At 39.9% G+C, this 21,854-nt stretch overlaps 1 protein-coding gene across 1 annotated transcript; it reads left to right on the top strand.

The window, feature by feature from the left end:
- Positions 1-2,642: 2,642 nt before the first annotated feature.
- Positions 2,643-19,301, top strand: dtna (dystrobrevin, alpha). The gene is made up of 24 exons (XM_070919311.1): positions 2,643-2,659; positions 5,255-5,322; positions 6,143-6,223; positions 6,311-6,524; positions 6,869-6,954; positions 7,449-7,603; positions 7,724-7,829; positions 8,368-8,534; positions 8,741-8,865; positions 9,835-9,843; positions 10,248-10,331; positions 10,542-10,622; positions 12,550-12,645; positions 13,877-13,958; positions 14,317-14,411; positions 15,372-15,485; positions 15,698-15,794; positions 16,840-16,863; positions 17,484-17,643; positions 17,746-17,835; positions 17,912-18,011; positions 18,119-18,236; positions 18,375-18,413; positions 19,226-19,301. The coding sequence occupies exons 1-23, from the start codon at positions 2,643-2,645 to the stop codon at positions 18,390-18,392; spliced, it is 2,187 nt and encodes a 728-aa protein (XP_070775412.1). The 3' UTR covers positions 18,393-18,413; positions 19,226-19,301.
- The last annotated feature ends 2,553 nt before the right edge of the window (positions 19,302-21,854 follow it).

Raw genomic sequence — 21,854 nt, 5'->3', positions numbered from 1 at the left:
ATGGGCTTGTTTTTGATTTAGATCATTTTAGGCTATGATAGTTAGGCCTTCTGCCATACAACTGTAAACACAAGCATACTAAAGACCACAATTATAATGACAACATGCTACAGTATATTTTAGTCTTATACAGTAATGTATGATATATTTATGTTGATTATCAAATGCTAAAAATCTAAACTTAAAATCCAAATAATATGTGTTATTTTGACTTTCTTGGACATTGTTTTACAGGTCTTTTCAGAACTAAGCCAAGGACAGCAAAATCCTATAAAAACTATACAGCCTTTGAAAGACTTTTTAGTTTGTGGTTGCAAAACCTCTGCAATCTGATGCTAATTTTATTTACTATTAGTAATAGGTTGGGGTACTCAAAAATAGATTAATTATCTAGGGATATAGTCAGTGTTTTACAATTCAAACTGTTCAACCACAGAAAGAACAATTTGCAGCATTTGACAACACTTAAATTAGTGCAAAAAGTGCAATTTAAGAAAAACACATCTATCTATGTTCAAGAAACATTCTGAGATAAAATTTGTTGTAACTACAACTATATTGATTGAATATTGTTTTCATTCACAAAGATTTACTGAATCTCGATGACGTCATCCTCCTGAAGCCGCAACAATGCTTACACCAGCGAACGGACGCATCTTTTGCACGAGCGCATCTACGAGTATGCGCAAGTAAATCTGCTTGTTTTCTTCTATTTGTGTCCCTTTTTCGTATCAAACAAACATTTTGCAGCCGAAGCACACTGACGCAAGCGAAGAGATTCCGCATTACGTCATCGCGAAGGCCACATACTGGAGGCAAACGCTGCCTGTGCTCCGCTCAGCCAGTACGCTACCCGAAAATTTCCACTACACAAGCTTTGCGGGAGAGCGGCACAAGAACGGCCGCTTCGTGCAGTGATGCAGCAACCTACACCAAAGAAGCCCTGATTGCACCGCAGGACACGACCGCGCTGTCGGATTCCTGGCTGGAAAACAGTGATGTTGCATGACATGCCTCGAAATAAATTCTGGTAAGTCTTGTGCAAGTGCGCTGCTGCAGCTGCTGGAGGCTGGCGAGCAAGCAAGCAGCGGAGGAGCGACCTTAACCTACTTTGTCACTCTGGGTGAAATGAGTTTCCCCCGATCAAGTTACAGCGATAAAGAAACGGGGATGTGCGAGGATAAAAACACGAGAAACAGAGTCGTATATGCAGGCAGATATTCTGCAACAATGAGACCTTTTGTCTGTCGTACACACAGGTGTCTCTGGCGTGACAGGTGATGCCTGAGCTGAGTATGTACCATAAGGTGCCCGTTGTCTTTCTCGCTGCCCTTTTACCTTTGACCAGTGTTGCTGTGGTGGAATTTTGATGGTTTTCTTAATGTCTAGAGGGCAACGTGACACTTTCCATGCCCAGGAGTGCATCTCTATTCAAGCTTGTGATTGAAATGCAAATGCAATTCTGTGCTGGCTATCGCATCACACATTTGCACAGGCAAACATATTGTATTTTCATTTGCTCCAGTGTTTCCACTATTTTTGATACTTCAACGATTTTTTTTGATTCTTTCAAAAACAGTGTTGTAAACAAAACCACAGCACCTGCAACCATAAATTTGTAGCTGCACTCTCTTTTAACCTCAGGGTCCCAAAGTTTTGGCCTTTTTGCAGCTGAAACCATGGTGATCATCAGCAGGGGACGGAGAGCAGTGGGCCCTCCAGCAGACATCACTGGCTGGTACCAGACAGGAAAACAGTTTCACTACCTACACAGCATTTGCAACACTAAAGCACAACTTCTCTCGCTTTGCTGAGCTCTAACTGATTAACCTTAAGTCAACGGTGCAGCTTTTTTTTTATTCAAGTCAGGAGGGTGGGATTCGGATGCCAGTGTAGTTTATAGTCCCGTGATGTAAAAATAGCTCTGGCCAATCAGTGGTAACAGCTGCAATGCACTGTACCGAGCCGGCCAAACAAAGATTGCTCTGTAACTCTTGTAAGTGCTTGTGTTTGGAAATGTTGCATGACAATCTGTTCAAAGTACATCAAGTACATTAACAGCACTGTCCACCATGTTTTATTGAGCTGCTACAGAAATAGACTCATAATGTAAATAACTGACTAATTGTTGTTGTTGCTGCTGGCCTGACATGCAGTTGAATATTCGGCCAACAGAAGTCCGTGCAGCATTAAAAGATAGAGTGAGTCATTACTGAGAGACCCTTGCTTTGCTTTTGGCAGTGCTTAGCCCCACCAGTCTCTTCTGCAATGTTAATGGTATTCGATGATTTGCTCTTTTAAGGGCTTTTCTAATGCTGCCAGTGTGACAGTGCCACAGAGAAAGAGTAATGTTTGCTGGGCACATGCCAGGAATGAGGTTTGGGGTCTGCAACTAGAGAGCCAGTAAAGCTGTTCAAGAATGTGGAGCCTTCTCATTTGTAGTTAAAGATAGAGGCAGCACAGGCTGTATCCTAGCTGACAGTTTCTAATTTCAGATATCTTCAGTCAGCCCCGTCCATTTGGGCTGCTTTTGTTGTAATGTTTCCTCGTTAGAAAGGAGTTTGTGGTGTGTACAATTGTTTCTAGATGGAGGACTTGGCTTTCTAATAACTCAGGCTCAGGCAAGGGAAAGGAATACGACCATGGTGCTTTATGAAAGGTATGTTGATCATCTCGTTCCCTTCACCATCGTACAATTTGTATTGGCTGTGCTGGTTTAATATCTGCTCTTTCGCAATAGATTGTATCAACCTTAGTTATTTCCGAGACTGAAAACAAACCGCAGAAGGTCACATAGCTGGCACTCAGGATGTGTTTGCTTGTGATATGGAAAGGATATCAATGTTTATCTGTAAAATAGTGTATATTTGTATGCTTTTACATTCACTCACTGTGTAAGTGATGAATGGGCTCGCATATCCATTACTTTCAAGATGACATTGGATTTACTGGCTGACGGCAGTGGCCTGACATTGCTGGGTTTACGTCTAAAACTGCCATTTACTGTTGTAGGTACATCCATCTTCGCCTTATAACTGATGAAACACTCATTTATTACTTGTGTTTTGACAGGGTTGTCATTTGCAACATTGCTTTATAATAATAATAATAATATAAACCCTAAAATGCAGATCATTTGAATTCTTATGTGGATGTTCTGTTCTGTCTTGTCACGATAACATGCCATTAGTAATTAGTTATTACCATTTTTCCTGTTGCAGCTCATACTGTTATGTTGTGAGGTAATACTGCACTTGATTCTTTAATTCCAGGTCAATTTATTAGCTTAATCATTTCCTTCTTAAACTGGATTTCAAAGGTTCCTAGAGCTCTATAATTGACTGCCTGTACTGACTGGAGTCAGAGGAAGGATAGCAAAGGGGGAAAAAAGTATGCTGTTGTTTGCTTTTTAACACTAGGTGAATTCTAATTTCCACACTGTGGGTCTCTGCAGCATAATGTTTGGGTCTACCAATTACTGTCAAAGTAATTTGAAATACCATGCCTGAATGATTGTCTTGCAGAAAAAGTGTTTTCGAGCCACTCGCCCACCGAGCGTTATTATATCATAATTTACTAGTGAAAAAACTTTTCTCTACAAACTTTGCTTGTCTGCAGTGGGAGATGTAGTGTGTGTGTATGTGTGTGTGTGTGTTTGTGTTGGGGGGTGACTAGCACTATGTTTTTACGAACGGAGCGGCTGGGATCTTCGCTGCCATGGCAACAAACCACATGACTAGGTGTATTAGATTGCCTCGGACAGTGTGCAGTGAGGCATGGTGTGAGCATTCTCTCTGCTGCTCTGCCCCTTTGAAAGTCTTGTCCTTGTCTTACTTAAGTTTTTCCTGTGCCCCCTGCCTCTCACATTTCTGATAAGCACTGTAGTGTGCTACATTCAATTTGCAAATGTACTTTAAAAAAACTGAAACTGAAAAAAAAGTGAGGTCAGTGTGTAATTACCAGGGCTGGATTAACCTGCTATGGGGCCCTGGGGTAAAATAAGCTGTAGGCCCCTATTGTCCCCCCTATTAGTATTTAATAATTTGTTGTTTAATTGAGCACACATTTATTTAGGAAAGTGCACAATGCAAGTACAATACAACTTGAGATAATAAAGGCTTTATTATTTTAAGCTAGATTTGAACTGAACTGTTGTTTTGAACCGTTAGCATGTCCGGCTAACCTCTTACTTACCAGTCTTACTTCCAAAGCCAAGGAGCATATCATTAGCTACCGACATTAAGTTGTCCGGTTATAGGTTACATTAAAGAAAAGCACTGTTCACGACTAGCACGTCCACTGTGTAGAAGCTGGTCCTGGATTACAGTGTAGGCTAACGTTAGTACCTCTGTCCTGCTATTTATTGGATTTAGTTAACACTCCAGCAACTCCAGCCAATGCTACCTGAGATAGTGTTATGTTTACCTATAACACACATAATGCTAGGGCAAATTAGCTCACACAGCAATGCAAGAATAATGCTGTTATTTCCATGTCTTCTACATGATCATCACCTGGTGAGGATGCTAACTTTATGCTTGGGAGCTAAAGTTAGCTTAATTATCTAGGTAGCTACAACTGATAAAATCGGCTAAAAATGAGAGGCTGCTTTTGTCTGCCTCTGTCTGAAATCATGTAGCCATTGTTTCAAAAATGACTATGAATTTTGAGCGGTAAATCTGCCGCTGATATCATTGTTAACTGCATATGCGCTGAGCGAGAACAGGAAGCTTGACAGGCATAGCAACAGTAACTAAGGGGGGTGGGGCTTAGTGACCAGCCAATTGCCACACAGTGAACCTGGAGCCTCTGGGCCCCTTGTAGGTCTGGGGCCCCGGGCATCTGCCTGCTTTGCCTGGTTGGTAATCTATCCTTGGTAATTACTACTAAAACATTATGTAACGTCATTACTTGATGACAGCTGTTCACAAGTATTCCTAGGGGAGAGTTTAAATATGTAAACAGTAATGATGTATTATTTAAAGTGAAATGACTCGATGTAACTGTGAGTTGATGTCAAATTGACATAATATTATCACAGTATGTCTACTACGTGTTGTAAAGATTAATAATACACACTAGTTTAACAAATGCTTTGTGATGCCTCTGTTCTAGTTTAATTTAGCAGTTGCTTTATACAGAATACAGCTGAAAGCAATAGGAAGAGCGTATTCAGTGATTCCTTTATTGGAACTGTTTCTGTTAAAAGCAGGTGTTCACCGGCTCTGACATTATTTTTTCTCCTCTTGATCAGAATGATTGAAGACTTCGGGTGGAGCGGTGACAACATGGCAGATAGAAGGCAACTGTTTGTCGAGATGAGTAAGTGCTCAGGGCCGTAGCTCGGCGTGATCTATGCGGGGCTGTTTTACTCACTGACCATAAAAATGGCAAATTCTTCTCTGTAACTTTCATGTAGAGCAAATATCATGAAGATCAAGTGTCCCCACTAGTGTCAACCAGAAGTGTTCAATATTAGATAAATAAATAAGACATTATGAAGTGAAAAATCATATTAATAAATGCAGACAAATAAATAATAAACATGCAATTATAAAATAATACAATTCATCTTTAAGATTCAGTGTTTTTCCATCACAATTCTTAATTGCAGCTTAAGTCTTTTTTTATTTCACAGCGGCATGTTTCCCAATGACTATTTCATTTCATAATGCCAAGTCTGAAACTGTGTCCCATTTCCATACTACACACTCATTCAAAGCAAGGTTTGAGTATGTTTTGTGTTCACACTAGAAAAATGGCAGAGTCAGTATGCATAGTAAAATATGCTTTATTTTTTTTGTGTGCTGTTGATAGACACATCACAATGCATTGCACATTGTGAAAAGGTGGCATTATAAAATCAAAACAGACAAAAAGGACAAATATGAAAAAATATGACTGGAGTAAAATAAAAATGACCTACTATAAACTCTTATAATATAGAGCTGAGTTTTAAATATTTATTTGGTTATTTCACAAAATAATATTTATAATATATACTTTTATGTATTTATTCATATGATTACTTGTTTATCTAATAGTGAACACTTACACACACTCTCCCTCCAGGGTTCCACATTATCTATGAACTGACATTGACATTAACGATGTCATTCATTAACAAGTAATTCTTCTTCAGGGGCTCAAGACTTGGATTCCATACGATTGTCGACATACAGAACAGCGTGCAAACTCAGATTTGTGCAGAAGAAATGCAATTGTGAGTATGATGTGTGTACTATGTGTACTATACTTATAATCCTCCCCATCACGATCTTTATATTCAGTTTTCCTGTTTGCTGTCCAGTGCACTTGGTTGACATTTGGAACGTCATCGAGGCTTTCCGAGAGAATGGCGTCAACACCATGGACCTCAACGCTGACCTCTCAGTGGCTCGTCTAGAAGTGGTACTGTCCACTATCTTTTACCAGCTGAACAAGCGCATGCCCACCACTCACCAGATCAACGTGGAACAGTCCATCAGCCTGCTGCTCAACTTCCTGCTGGCAGCCTATGACCCGTGAGTAACACGTCACATGATAGTCGACGGCTGGTTGTGTACTTTCACGTCTGAGGTTTTGACGCGAGCTAATGTAGTGTGAAATGTGACTCTGAAGTGTCTGCCAAAGCGGAGTGGAAATACAGACTATTTACCCTCATAATGTCTCAACATGCTCGTGTAGAGTGTATATTTTTAGAGATGCTAAAAGCCAAGCTAAACATTTTTTAAGACGATGTAATTCAAGTTTGCCTTTAAGGGTTTTGCCTCTTAGAAGAACACTTAAGCTCATAGGATTCTTGGCCTTGACAACTCTGTTTAAAAGAATCCATGACCGTAATGTAAAATGTATTTGCTCCTTTTAGGGAGGGCCATGGCAAGATATCTGTCTTTGTTGTGAAGACGGCCCTAGCAACCATCTGTGGAGGGAAAATTCTGGATAAATTGAGATGTAAGCAACACAACAAATCCTTATTTTACTTTTAATTGTGAAAAATTAAATGAAAATCACTGATTTTACCTGTAATAAATCAGCTAATTGTCTTTGTAAAGTTCATGGAGTTTTGAATGTACTGCTTTGGAATTTCTAATACAAAGTTATTATCTATATCGCTGTCTGCTTAGCCTATTGTCCCTAAAAGAAGAAACAGTACTGGCCCAGCTCTTCATGGCTGAGAGAAGTCATTATTCATTATCTGAAGGATAGGGTTTATTACATAATCTACAAAATCCGTGGGAGCAGTCGCAATGGCTCGTGAAGGAAAAAAAAGGAGTACTGTGTTGCTGGTGTATCATAACAATTGATTTGAATAACTGCTGTACTTTGATTTGTTTTCACAAATAAGTGGGATAATTGTATTGTGTAATGCTGTAATTAGCCGACTGTGGTGGCAACTGACAATTAGTTTGATTCATTCGTATAATGTCTCCCTGCATTGTTCCCAGATATTTTTTCACAGATATCGGATTCTGCTGGAATAATGGTGCACTCACAGTTTGACCAATTTCTGAGGGAGGTTCTCAAATTACCAATGGCGGTTTTTGAGGGACCTTCTTTTGGTTACACCGAACAAGCTGCGAGAACGTGCTTTGCACAGCAGGTGAGGGGTCATTAACCACAGAGTGTTAATATGAGTGAATCTGTGATTGTTTTAGCACTGACGTTGTGGAGGATTTTTCCCTGTTGAATGTCACCTCTCTTCTGCACCGAACGTCAACAGAAAAAGGTCTCCCTCAATACATTCCTCGATACGTTGATGTCAGACCCACCCCCTCAGTGTCTGGTGTGGTTACCGCTCATGCATCGGCTCGCCAACGTGGAGAACGGTAAGACACCACACAGAATATTTATAAACCGAGAAAGCTAGCAGGGGCTGGGAGGATGTAAAGTTCAACTTTGCATCATAATCTTGAGTCACCACATACACACACAATCAGTCAAGCAGACATATATACAAGAAAACACACACACACACACCTCCAGTGAAGATGACCCATAGGGACCTTACACCCTGTGTGTGTGTTTGTGTGTTTGTGTGTATGTGTGATGCACTCATCATCACAAGTCATCTCCAAGTGAGCAGAAGAAACAGTTACATGCTTACACATGTACAGCGTACAGCTGGTGTCACACTGCTTTGTGCGTATTTGGTTTTAAATGAAATGAATGTTCAAATCAAAACAAACTCAGTAGCACATCTGTCCTTAAATTAATTGAAATTAATCCTCCACTCTTGGCAATGTGCAAAATATCTGGGTTTGCGATCACAGCTGTTTGTGTGCATGTGTTTGTCCATCTGCGTGCATGCGTGTGTGTGTGTGTGTGTGTGTTGTGTGCGTCTGACCCCTCCCCTCCTCCCTGCAGTCTTTCACCCGGTCGAGTGCTCCTACTGCCATACTGAGAGTATGATGGGCTTCCGTTACCGCTGCCAGCAATGTCATAATTACCAGCTCTGTCAGGACTGCTTCTGGAGGGGGCATGCCAGCGGTTCCCATAGCAACCAGCACCAAATGAAGGAGTATACGTCATGGGTAAGCGAAGGAGAGGGGAGGACGAGGAGAGGGGGTGGGCTAAGGGAGGTGTGTCTGCACTGGACCAGTCATTGTGGCTATTTTCGTTCTGCTTCACCACAGTGTGAGGATGCTGAATGTTCGAGGTGACAGTGTTGCTGTGATGATGCCATGTGTTTTGAAAAGAAATTAGCGTCCTCATGTGCTCACTTCTGTGTTTCTCCCAGAAATCCCCTGCTAAGAAGTTATCCCATGCCCTCAGTAAGTCACTGAGCTGTGCATCCAGCAGAGAGCCTCTTCACCCCATGTTTCCCGAAATGCCAGAGAAACCTCTCAACCTATCTCATATTGTGTAAGTCCATCTTCTTGCTGTTTTTTCTTTATGAAACTGAAACACAGGAGTCCAGTTCTGTCAGAAAATTGTGTTATTTTCAGAGCCTCCGACTTCCATTTCAGATTTTTTGAAATGTTTGATTTCATCCCTCAGCTGATAATTATCTTGTTGCTGCCTCTAAGTCTGAAGTGATTCCAGTCGATCTCTTGGGTCAACTGATCAATGAGGCTTAATTATAGCCTTGGGAATGATTGTAATCTGCAACGCTGCTGCTACCTTTTCCTTGACTTGACTGATGTGTTTGTGTTGTTTTATGAATAATGAAACAAAAGCCTACACAAGCACAGACTTCGTAGCACTCTGGTGCTGTTTATTAAAGGCTGAACCACGTTTAGGGACATAACGCTACTTCTGGTGCAAAAATCACCCCCCTACCTTTTTCGTCTACCTTCAAGTGGAAGGTAAAAATTGATGTTCTGGCCTTTATAGTTGCTGCATTTTATAACCCTTAAACAGCCAAAAGGATTCAGATTATTGCAGCTAGTTTTGTAGAACTCAGTGTCAGTTTTAGAGCCTGACCATACTGGATTTTTGAAGCCAATATCGATATCAGTATTTGAGAGTAAAAACATCTGATAATGATACATATTGGTTGATATAGTTTTTTCACAAACACATAGAAATACAACATATCTTTTATAAGGATCCCTTAAAAGTGTGTCCAAGATATAGATATTCAAGATAAGATATTTTGCACTGCAATTTCTTGTTACTTACCAGCTGAAATATATGCAGATACCCTTATATCTGTTGTAAGCTAATATCACCCAGTAATATTTTTTGGTAAATTTATTGAAAAGTCTTGTTTGTTTGTTGTTGTTTTTTTACTTTTTCAAAATTATTTCTACATTTAGTGTCTTCTCTGCACTGCTGGGCTGATTGTAATACCTTATTTTCATTCCTTTTCTTGTTCTGTACTTTCATCAGAGATACGTGGTGAGTTTGCTTTGATTATTTAACACATCCCAAAATGTGTCTTTGTACATTTTTGTTACTGTAGATTTGAATCCTTCGTATTCACAGTGTTGTCAAGTCCCATCCACCCTAGCGTACTGACAGTCACTGTTGTTAATTTCTTTCTAAACACTTGCTGTCTTTGTTGACTCATTCCTCCATTCATTGCATGTGTTCATTGTTCACCACATCCAACATAACTAATCATATCTGACTTTGTTGCCACATCCTGATACATGTACAGGAGGTCATCTGCCAAAAAGGAAATTCAAAGATTGAAAGAATGAAAGGCAAAATAAAAAGGCAGGGGCATTTGCTGTCTCTTTAATATGAAAAAAAACCCAACCTTGTCAGTTTTGGATTAAAAAACAACTTTTCCTGTCCAGGCCACCGAGACCAGTGAACTTCACCAATGACTACTCACTCTCCCACTCCATGCCTACATCAGGGAACCCTTATTCCACCAAAAAGTGAGTACAACAGCGCAACAATGGATGTCCTGGATTTTTACCACAGATCTTTTCAGTTTGCCATGCTCCCTAAAGGCCCCATGCCCTGTAGACTCTGTGACCCACACTGCCTTTATTTTCCAATGTGCGTGTGTGCGTGAACATTTGTGTATCACCGTGCTTTTTTTTTTCTTTCTTTTCTTTGTGGTTTCTTGTGCTGAATGTAAATGGCTTGCCTTACAGCAAGAATAATGATGTTGAGCAAAGAAAGCCCTTGACCGGGGCTGCTCCACATCTGTTGAAAGGGAGAGGGTAAGTGACACAGGTGTGCACATGAGAATGCCTCTGTAGCTCAAATGCATGTGTGAACTAAAATAGTTAATAATCACGGGGCATAAACTAGAGTGCTTATCGTGCTAAGGAAACTATTAGTGAACCAGTTTTCTTATAGAGGGGTTTACATTGTTGCACTCGAGGGGCTATTTCAAAGACGCTAGATGAAGCATGCATCATAAAGATCATTGGCAATTATTTTCGAGTGTCTATTACAATGTTTTCATTCACATAGAAATGGGAAATACTAACTGTTTCTAATATGAGCCGCTTTGAATGTTGCACTCAATCGCCTCTATGTTGAAGCTATAGCAGTTAAATAGTGTACATTCCAGGGCTCATTGTTTATGATGTATGTGAACAAGTGTACTTGTTTAGATGAAATGGGTTTAACTTGCTTTTTCAGTTGCTATTTATGTTGTAATTTTGGGAGATAAAAGTATTGTTGATCCTGATTTCTCTTGTAAAAGGCCGTAAAGCTCCTCTGCACCTGCACTCGATGTTTCTTTAGGGAACACTACTCCCTTTCATAACTCGGGTTTATAGAAAACATACAGATGTGATGAGTGAGTGGCGTTCTTTAGGTTATTCTCGATGTGCATGTCAGAGCATCTGACATTGCGGTTAATGTTTGCACAGGCTGAGACATCATATAATACGGGGCTTTCAGGTGATGTGCCCTCTGGAGGTTGACTGGCTAGCTTTTGCTCAGAGTTTTGACTCTAAACAGCTGGAATGTGCAGTTAAAGGGGCAGTCCTACGAATTAGTGTTGCACGTCCAGTTGGAGGACTTGAGAGACCCAGAACCCTACACTTTCCGTAATACAACACAATAAGCTTCTTCAAATGCCATGCCCCCAGTTTGTAATGCAGACTTTCTGTTAAAGCTGCATCAACCAATATTTTTATATTGAAATACACTGAAAATTTGTTAAGTAACTGTGAACATTCAACTGCCAGCCAAACTGCATACTGACCTCATAATGTCGCTTGACACGTGTTAACAACAAGCTAATAATGTTTAGCTGATCATTTCAACTCTGCTAAACATTAGCTTGTTGCTAGTGTGTTTAGTAGCCATCAATATAAGGTCAATATCTTATGCAGTAGCTGGTACTTAAATGTTTTTTTTGGGGGGGGGGTTTATTGATTTAGTTGCTTTGGTAAATTAGCTTAATGATTTGTCAGCTTGCTGGTTAACAAACCAAAAAGGCAAATTTTCAGGTTAACTGACTACAACTTGAAATGCTTTAAAGTTCAAGATTAAAGAAGCAAATAATTAGTTTCAGTTTAACCTCAAGTTGGAAACAAGACGATCAAGACAATATGCATTTATTTATTCTAATTGTTTTGAAATTTCTGGAAGGATTGGCTATGCATTTCTTTGCTGTTGTTGTTTTGAGACATTTTATGGCAATTCTGCATCGACCCTCCACAATGGCAGAAGGAATGGTTGCTGTAGGAGTTTGTGATGCAGGTGGAAAGCCTCTATAAATGTAGGTACCTCAAAAAGACTGCGCATGCTTGACATATCTTGGGGGGTAGATTGTTTGAGTCAAAAATAATGACTTTCAGTAGTTTTAATAATAGAGCACTGAGTGATTGATGCTTGTAGAGTGTAAACAGTGCATGTAGCTTGGAGAGTCTTTTTTTTTTTTTTGCTGGGCATGTCCTTAATCGTGCTCCTAGCCTTCATCAGTGGTGTTTCTCCCAAACATAATATGGCCTTGTTTCTCTCTAGCCAGCCATGAATGGCTGCTTTTCAGCCACTCTCCTCCTCCTCCTTTCCTTTGTGGCGTTCTCTCCTTTTCTCTCTCTGCTTCCTCTCCCCTCTCGTCCCCCGTCCCTCTGTTGTCACCTGAGTAATGTAATTTTTTATGTTTTGTGAAACCCTACATTGTTCCAGGTTGAACTACAACCTCGATGTTGCCGATAGGCTTGCTGACGAACATGCTCTGATTGCCCTCTATGTGAATCTACTCCAAAACAACCCCAAAACATGGTTAGTTGGTGTGGTGCTGTGTTTGCCAAACACCAGTGGAAACTATGTGCTCTGCTGAACTGCCACCTCGCAGTCCTTCCCCTAACCCGACCTTATTCTGAGTGTGTTGCAGCCTTAACGCTGCATGCTGTCAGTTTTACAGACTGGTCACTTCGACCTTTGACACATCTGTCAAGGCATTATTGTTATTCAGCAGCAATAGTTGTTTCTGACTGATTTGTATCCAAAATGGTATCAGAGTTTATTTCTACCAAGAGAACGGTAGAGATTTGATCTGATTCCAATATGAAACTAAATTTTTCATATTTGAGTCCTCAAAAGACCTTGTAAGTAGACACATGACTACATAATATTAAGTTCAACACTTGTCTCAATCATAAAATTAACACATCATTGTCTTTGACTGAACTTTGTAAAAGAAAAAAGGCCAAACAGTCACATTTGTCATGTTGAAACTGAACTCCAAATGCTTAAAGCAGATTAGTTAGTTAATTGGTGCCAAATGCTTTAAACGCTTTTAGCTGCTGTTTTCCTCAGATTTGGCTGCCTCCTTATAAGTTTATCTCTAAAATGAGTTTGGTGTGTTTAGCCCAGAAAAAACAAACACAAAAGCGTATGGCATATTGTCTCCTCTTTTTAGCATTATTGCTTATTTCCTTTCTTACAAGCAACATAAAACTAGGGATGCCTGTATTTTCTTTGTATGTGTGCACTAATATGCTTGTGTGTGTGTGTGTGTGTGTGTGTGTGTGTGTGTGTGTGTGTGTGTGTGTGTTTTAATGCTGGTTGCCCTGTCATCCATCATGTTGGCTATCTGTATTATATTAGCAGCTCTGTCGAACCCCCCTCACATCCTCCTGAGTGCTTTTACTGTATGTGTGCTTGCAAATACATAACCTTTTTTTTTTATGGTATCAGAGACCAGACTGTATTGTAAGTAACCTTTGTGGCCTTTAAATACAAAGCGAATGATTACTTCACCTCCACTTTTATATAATAACCCAACTTCATTCCTGCTTTTGTGGTTTTACATAAGAAGCTTAGCATGATTACGCAGGGCCTCGGCTGTAAATTGTATGAAGCTTTCCTGCCAGAGAACTAATCTGACTCCTGAACAAACTAAACTTTCTTGTATTTTTTGGCATTTTTTCCCCTGCATAGTTTATATGTACGTAGCTGTATAGTAACTGTTTCATGTTGTGACTCCCATCTCTATTTTCCTCTTGATCAGTTTGCTGGAGAGCAGTAACCATCAAGATGAAGAGCACAGTCTCATCGCCCGCTATGCTGCTAGACTGGCTGCTGATGCTGCGGTGAGATATATATATATATATATATATATATATATATATATATATATATATAGAGAGAGATATTTATTGCATAGTAACATGGCATCTTTCATCTGTGTCCACTGCCTAAAGAGAAGACAGTTTAATGTTCGCTGCTACCCTACCTTCAGGGGTTTCAGTACTTGTTAAGATGATGAAGGTGGTGATCACTTCTAACCAGACCTGTATGCCTGTTTATGTTCTGATCAGGTCTTGATGGATGGCTGGTGACTTGACTGTTTTGTTCCCCCTGTGAGATATGAGATAAAGTAGTGGATGACATCATCCAGAGGTAAAGCCGGCTCACGTGTTGATGTCTCTTGCTTGGTTTCACCGACAGGCTCAGCAGCAGCGGGTCCCCACAGACCTCCCCTGCTCTCTGGATGCCAACAAACAGCAGCGGCAGCTCATTGCCGAGCTCGAGAGTAAAAACAGGTCAGGGATGACTGCTTTGGTGATACCGTTCAGTTCTTTTCTGTTTGTCTCTTCTCAAGAAAATTCATCTTGAGAATAAAGGGATTCCTGGTCTGACAAAAAGCATCATTACTGAAACCTACCATTATTATTATTTGAATTTTTAGCCAAGGATGATCCTTACTAAATATTAAGTATTAAGGAGGTAACTACCTGCATGTGTGCTGTATAGAATATAGGCCTATGAATGTCGGATCATGCAAGGCAAGTTGAGTTATTTCCATAGCATATTTCAAATTCAAACTGCCCTACAAATTGCTTAAAATAGGGTAAGACAAAAAAAGCAGTTTTGCAGACTTTTGCAGACCCGAGTTATCACCCGACTCTACATTTAACCCTCAGCTCTACAGAGCTTCATATTCTCACTGTCATGCCATTGCTTATGTTATTAGTTGACACTTGTGCTTTTTCTACTGTGACAAGTCAAAATATACATTGTGAAAAAGGGTCTATAGCCTCTTTCACCTCATTGTTTTAGTTTTCCAGCCTGCAACTTTACTGTTTTGGTCCGCTGCTCTCATAGAATAGTTTTTGTCAGCAGCAGACAGCTGTTTCTTTTTTAGAAACCTACTAACCTGCCCAGCACCAAACCGCAAAGTGAACAACTAGCAGGTGAACATGGTGGAGTGTTTAGCAGCTAAAGAGTCAGATATTTCCCTCAGGACCAAAAAAAGCTGAAAGAGAGTGAATATTGGACTTACATTCATTCATTACATACACAAGCTAATATTGCTCTCTATCTGCTGAATGTGCAAAAAACCAAGGTGATAAAATGTTGTGTTCACAACTTGTTTTCGCTGCCCCCAAGTGGCCAATTTTGTTTTTTAGATTTAAGCATCATCAGGTTTGGCTTTACCGTATTTTATGTACAAACCATCATTTTCTTGATCTTGTAATTGCATATGTTTGTGCCTGTCACAGAGAAATCCTGCAGGAAATCCAGCGGCTGCGCCTTCAGCATGAGGAGGCCTCCCAGCCACCACCTGACAAGGGTCAGCAGAACCCCACTCTGCTGGCTGAGCTACGACTTCTCAGGTAACTATGCCTGCTTTAATCCTGCAGACATTTATAACACTTTTATACACTTTTGCTTAGGCTGCAACAGAATGTACATATTGTAATTGCTTTTTTCCTAAATAAATGAACAGCATATGTTAGGGTCTACAGATCCCCCCCCCCCCCCCCCATTTTGCTATTGACATAACATTATGGTATCATCACGTTGTACAACTTGTTTCCTCTGTTAGGCAACGCAAAGATGAGCTTGAACAAAGAATGTCGACTCTGCAGGAGAGTCGCAGGGAACTCATGGTGCAGCTGGAGCAGCTAATGATGCTTCTCAAGGTACTACAGACGCGCCTTTCATCTCTTTGACTTCACAGTGCTCAAACACAGAACACAGTTCAGGCGCCTTCATGATCACTGAGCGAACACACAGTCTGTTTCCTGTGGGGAACAATGAGGTTGTGGTAATTTTGTTTGAAGTTTGCTTCTTGGCCAGAATCAGTTCTGTTGCAGCTGAAGTTTGCATGTTTATATAAGACTACATGGACATGTGTACTGTAGCTTGTATTTTTTTTTGTTTTATTATTTTGAGGCAGGTGGTCAGCAATATGGCCAGATGATGAGTTTCCCGTGTAGAACAATATCTCCCAGCTGTGAGTGATCACTCCAGCTCATGTAAAGCAAACACTGCACTTTGCAGATGAGGAAACGTGTGAGCAATTACCCAACATGTCCATTAGAGGGCGCACATCTTTAACAGTCACGCCCTGTTGTGTCCTTTTTTGAAATATGCTTTTGTGCGTTTCTCACCTGAAAATATACTGGCCTGTTTTACTCCAATATTTGTAGATGTAAACAAACCTTTAACAGCATCAGGAAAATGTATTATCTAGTTAGTCCTGTCCGTCAATTTGTGAGTGACAGCATGCTGTGTTTCTGTTCACATTTGGATCATCTAAAAGTGACTAAATGTCACTAATGCACCTGATTAGCCATGTTATATTAAGCTATCTCATGCTGCCAAATAAGAGTCCAGACAGGCGAGTTAAGAACAGGATACTGAGGCTGGGATTATGCTCCATCACACCTTACAAGACAGCATGTCTACCCCCCTCTGAGGAGGATAACCTTTAGTGCCAGAACATCTTCTGCAGTCAACAAGACAGGAGTTCCTCAAAGCCTACATAAACTGCTTACTATACTGGCTTAAGTGGGGAGGATATCAATCTAATTAGGCTAAAAGGATCAATGTTAATCCATTAAACTTGCATGAGGAAGCCACATGCTTGTCACGTCCTGGAGGAAACACCGATTGGATTTTCTTTTAGAAATACTCAACGTAATGTGGTTGTTGTTTCATGAGCCATAAAATATTGTTTTTCAGCTGGAGGAGGAACGGAAACAAGCCGTAAGTGTGAAAACTGTGAAGCAAAAAAGAGACTGACACTACACTTGGATCCAAAATGATCGCATGCATGTTTGAAATAAATACATTTTCTGTTGTCGGGTGAAAACTTTGTATCTACAAAATCTGAGCTTCATTTTTTTTAAAGACTAAAGAGGTGAACATACTGTGATTCTTCAGTTTATCTGGAATTTAGAGATACAAGGTGTTCAACAGACAGCACCAACTTGTGGTTTGGTCTGTGGGAGGAAAAGAAAATAAAGCTATTAGAGAGAAGAATCTGTTTTAACAGCATGTTGAGTATTGTGCAGCTTAACGACTCCACATACCGTACATTTCTAGCATGTGTGTAATGTTGGTTACTTATAAAGCTATTTGTGGTGAACTTTTTAGGACAAATGAGTGTCTCTGCTGACTTGTAGATGTTTGGAGTTTGAATTAAGATTCTTTGCTGTGATTTCTCAAAATGAAAGTAGTTATTTGTTGCATTGCTCGTGGAAGGTTTGCTTTGATAAGAAACCTTTTGATCCTCATTAGATTATATTCTATTTACAGTCGTGCCATTACAGCATGGGTTTCTCTGTTAACAATCCCAACACTGAAACGGTCCGTATGTGTTGCAGACTCAGGGTCCCGGCTCTCCACGCTCTTCCCCCAGCCACACCATCAGCCGGCCGATCCCCACACCAATCCACTCGGACTCTGCCGGCACGACCCCGACTCACACACCTCAGGACTCACTCATGGGCGTGGGAGGGGATGTTCAGGAGGCCTTCGCTCAGGGTAACACAGTCAAAGACAGGAGCATTTGCTTATGGATATGGTGTATGGTTGGAAGCTGCATGTAATCACATTTCAAAATTAATGTATTTGTGTGTTTCAAAGGTCCAAGGAGAAATTTGAGAAATGACCTACTCATTGCTGCTGACTCCATCACCAACACAATGTCATCACTGGTTAAGGAACTCAATTCAGGTAAAAATGAATGAAAAAAAAGTGTTTTGTGTTTTGTTTTCTGATCTTTTATACAACAGCTTTTTTTCTTACACAGAGGGCGGAAGTGAGACTGAGAGCACTGTGGATTCAGACTTTGGACGTGGTGACCTATTTGCCACAAACTCTTCAGATCCCTTCTTCACATATAAAACAAGGTACTTATCAGATATACTGTAGGATTTGACCTGAAACACCTTCATATACCTCCGGTTTTCAGGTCCGATCTTGTGTCTTGTTTTATACTGCCAGTTATCTGTTATAGGAGAGCCGGCGCTGCAGAGGCGGAGAACTTTGAGAACGATCTGGAGCAGCAGCTGGAGGACGAGCTCACGTTGGAGGAGCTAATGAAGCACAGGCAGGAACCAGACAAAGCGTGCATGGTGCGTTCTAGCTTTCAAAGATCGTAGTGGAGAGAGAAGGTGGCATATTGTGAGTTCTGAATTATTAAATTACTCCTTGTCCATACTTATTCTAACCTGCTGTGTGTGTGTTTTGGTGGTGTTCTTACTGTGGTACAGGTGACGCTGCAGCAGTGACTGTGTTTGTCCAGATGACTGGTGAGTTCATGGTCCCCAGAGGATTCATTGTAAAAACTCAACTCCTCTGACATTTCATTTAGCGCCATCATTGGGCAAAAATGTTTATGTGTCCAATACTTTGGTTTATAGCAAATACCTGCATAACTAATGACATCCCTATCATCCTCAGCTTTGACCTCAGCAAATGTTAGCATGCTAACACGCTAAACTAAGTTGGGGAACATTATACCTGATGAACGGGAACATGCTTGAGTTACCATTGTTAGCATGTTGGCTTTGCGCCGCCCCTCAAAGCCAGTAGCATAGCTGCAGACTCTTCGTCTCTTGTGGTCATAAATGAATAAATGAATAAATCGACATTTCAGCGACTCTCTGTCATTTCTGTACCCACAAAGTTACCTCAGCAGTCGAGGATAAACCATTTATGAACCCTGTTTTGTTCGTTTACCAGAACATTTGCCTCTCTGCTGTCTCTCTTGCCTTTGTCATCTGAATAAAAAATATCCTCTACATTACAGGTGTCAGACGTTCACTCTCATCCTAGCAGTTAGATCATCATCACAGTGTTCATCATCATATCTTTTGTTTTACTGACTACAAAACATGAATCGGATGAAACACTTGCCCTCATGACAGACATGACATGTATTACATGCCACAGTATTCAGGTTTCAGTCAGAGTTTCTCAAAACAGAGATCTGATGTTTACAGTTTACAGCCATAATGGGGATACTCCAAAAATGTCTATGTAAACACGCTTATGTTGCTTTTATATGTTGAGCACTTCCATTACAACATGCTGTTAGTAACATGTACTGTTTTCTTCACAGGTGAGCAATATGAAAAGCAACAATAGTAGAAGGCACTGGACGAGACAACACTGGGCCGACGGTACAGAGCACTGAAGAAATGTTGAATTTAAGTTCCAACCATAGAAAACATTTATGTAAAGATATATTTTTTAACCAACCACATATTTAAAGGTAATACTGTGAGCTGATGTAAAGAGATTAATTAGTGAGCTGTCTATTATACCACAGGTGCCATAAAAACCACATGACTTTGGGGAATTATTTCTTAATTTTTAACCTTTTTATATGAGTTGTCAAGCAAATGTGCAACCACACTGTTAGTACACAGTGGCAAACCTGATTCTTTCAAATTCCCACATCTCTGAAAACAGTGAACCAAGTTTAAGTGTTTGTTTGTCATCTGTTTTAAGATATAAACCTGAGATTACGTTGGAGCTGAAGTTATAGACGATAAAATTTGCAATATTTTGTAAATGTATAACTCAGACAGATTTGCAACTCTTCCATAGATTTCTTACTGTTGCTGTCGAGTGGCTTTTGTATTGTTTTTTTGACTTGTCTTTTGGAGCAGGCCAATCATATAAGTTTGTTTTATTTGATACATTAGTAATAATAATAATAATGCACACTGCCTTAGCTGATTGGATGACCTCTGGAAGGAGGTCATTCAAACTGTCAATGCAGCATGTAGCTAACAACAAAACACACCTGTTCAGCAGCAATGCTAGTTGTCTCCACTGGACAAATGAGGCTAAACTCATTAAATCTCATGCTGGGAAGTGATTTTTGTCTGCAGAGGGATTTGGTCTGCACATGTGTGTACACTGTCTACGTATCAATTGATAAAAAATTTAAAAAAAGATATAGATGGATCGGTTCTAATATCTGGATGTGTTTTTAAAATACAGTGAAAAAGATGTAATACAAAGACTTCCAAATCGCTCAAATTCAAAGGTTTACACTGGAAAGGGCATTGAACAAATTGTGTTTACTATCAATGGTTTATGAAAAAAGGTTCGACCATAGATCATTTGCCATTGTTTCATGTGTTAGCGTCAATGCTCTCACACACACACACACACACACACACACACACACACACACACACACACACACACACACACACACACAATCTCTGTGTGACTTGCCCACCAAACATACACACTCTTGATGTATTTTCTGAGTGTGCGTGAAACTTTATTCGGTCACTTTGGGAAAAGTGGCAAGCCAATCTAAAATCATAAATGTGTGAAATATATCTAGTTTGATTTTTGAGCAAGTTCATAGCAGTGATTTTTGCATGGTGGTGATGCATAATAAAGTGTTGACACAATATCAAAATTTTTGCCTATGAACTCCTTTTTCTCTTTCTTTTTCCATTCCAGAACGGCACACTTCAATTGGCGTGGTTTGGCAGTGCACATTTATTATCTGTCATAAATGCACTGTTGGCTGCCCTCAACCTATTGTCTATAATTCATCACATAGACCCACCATCTGAGGTAACATAAAAGCAGCCTTCCAGCACTGAATCTCATAGTCATGTGAATATTAGGAGGGAGGATTTGCCTCTCAGAGTCAGGCAATATTATCAGCACATGAGTTCACTAATATTAGTCTTTATTATTATTATTGTTATTATTATCAGTACTTTTTAAAGACATCAATGCAAGCCTGTCCTTTCATCATTTAAAGACAGTAAGATAGACCTACAGCATCCATCACCAGGTCTTTGCGTGATTACCACAGTCTTCCCACAATATGCCCTTTCTTTATCTGGCCTGTGTTGTGTCTGCTCTATCTATCAGTGCAGTTAGCAAAGCAGCTATGATAGTGATGAATTTTATACAAAGCCTTTTCCAGCAACCTTTTGCCTTTTATCAAGTGCATGACTGCACCCTGGTGTTAAAACATGAGGGATGCAGCTGCGTCAGCGGCTGAACAGGTCAGGTTTATTTCATCAAAGATGCAAACTTTGTGCATTTCCCTCTGTGAAAAACAGTGTTGCTCTTTGCATAGAATTATATTAGGTAATTTAAAAAAAATTGGAAGCAGTCTGTCACAATAAATCTTTTAAGATGCTGGATCAGCAAGGCCCCTAGCAATTCATAAGGGCATTTCCCCCACAAGATTTTAAGAATTTACAGTTAATCTGATCCTGTAGTGTGCAGACAATACTAGGCAGGAAAATGACAAATACTATCAATCATGTATTTTCTCAATTAATGATTTAGTCTATGAAATGTCCATAAATAAATCAATAATTAATACTGAAAATGGCCGTCACAAATTCACAAGAAACCCAAGGTGACCTCTTTAAATGTCTTGTTTTCTCTGACAAACAGTCCAAAATCAGATATTTAATGTAAAATAATATAAAACACAGATAAGCAGCAAATCTTCACATTTGAGAAGCTGATTTTGTCATTTTTCTTTGCCATTTTTGCTTGACTAAACCACTGTAATGATGAATCGACTATTTGGCTTTTTTTCACCCGTTTCTCACAACACAAGACATTGCTCTCTAATAATATCTTACTATACTAATAAGCATAAAAGGTTTTCAGAATTTTTATTGTTTTTTAAAGATTTGTCTACGTATTCATCTAGTTTGAGTTGTGAACTGTTGTTATACATGTGATATTTT

This window comes from Enoplosus armatus, chromosome 14, assembly GCF_043641665.1.
Source record: "Enoplosus armatus isolate fEnoArm2 chromosome 14, fEnoArm2.hap1, whole genome shotgun sequence".
Classification (NCBI taxonomy): domain Eukaryota; kingdom Metazoa; phylum Chordata; class Actinopteri; order Centrarchiformes; family Enoplosidae; genus Enoplosus; species Enoplosus armatus.
The sequence above is the reverse complement of the archived record's forward strand: the minus strand, read 5'-3'. Positions and strand labels throughout refer to the sequence as shown.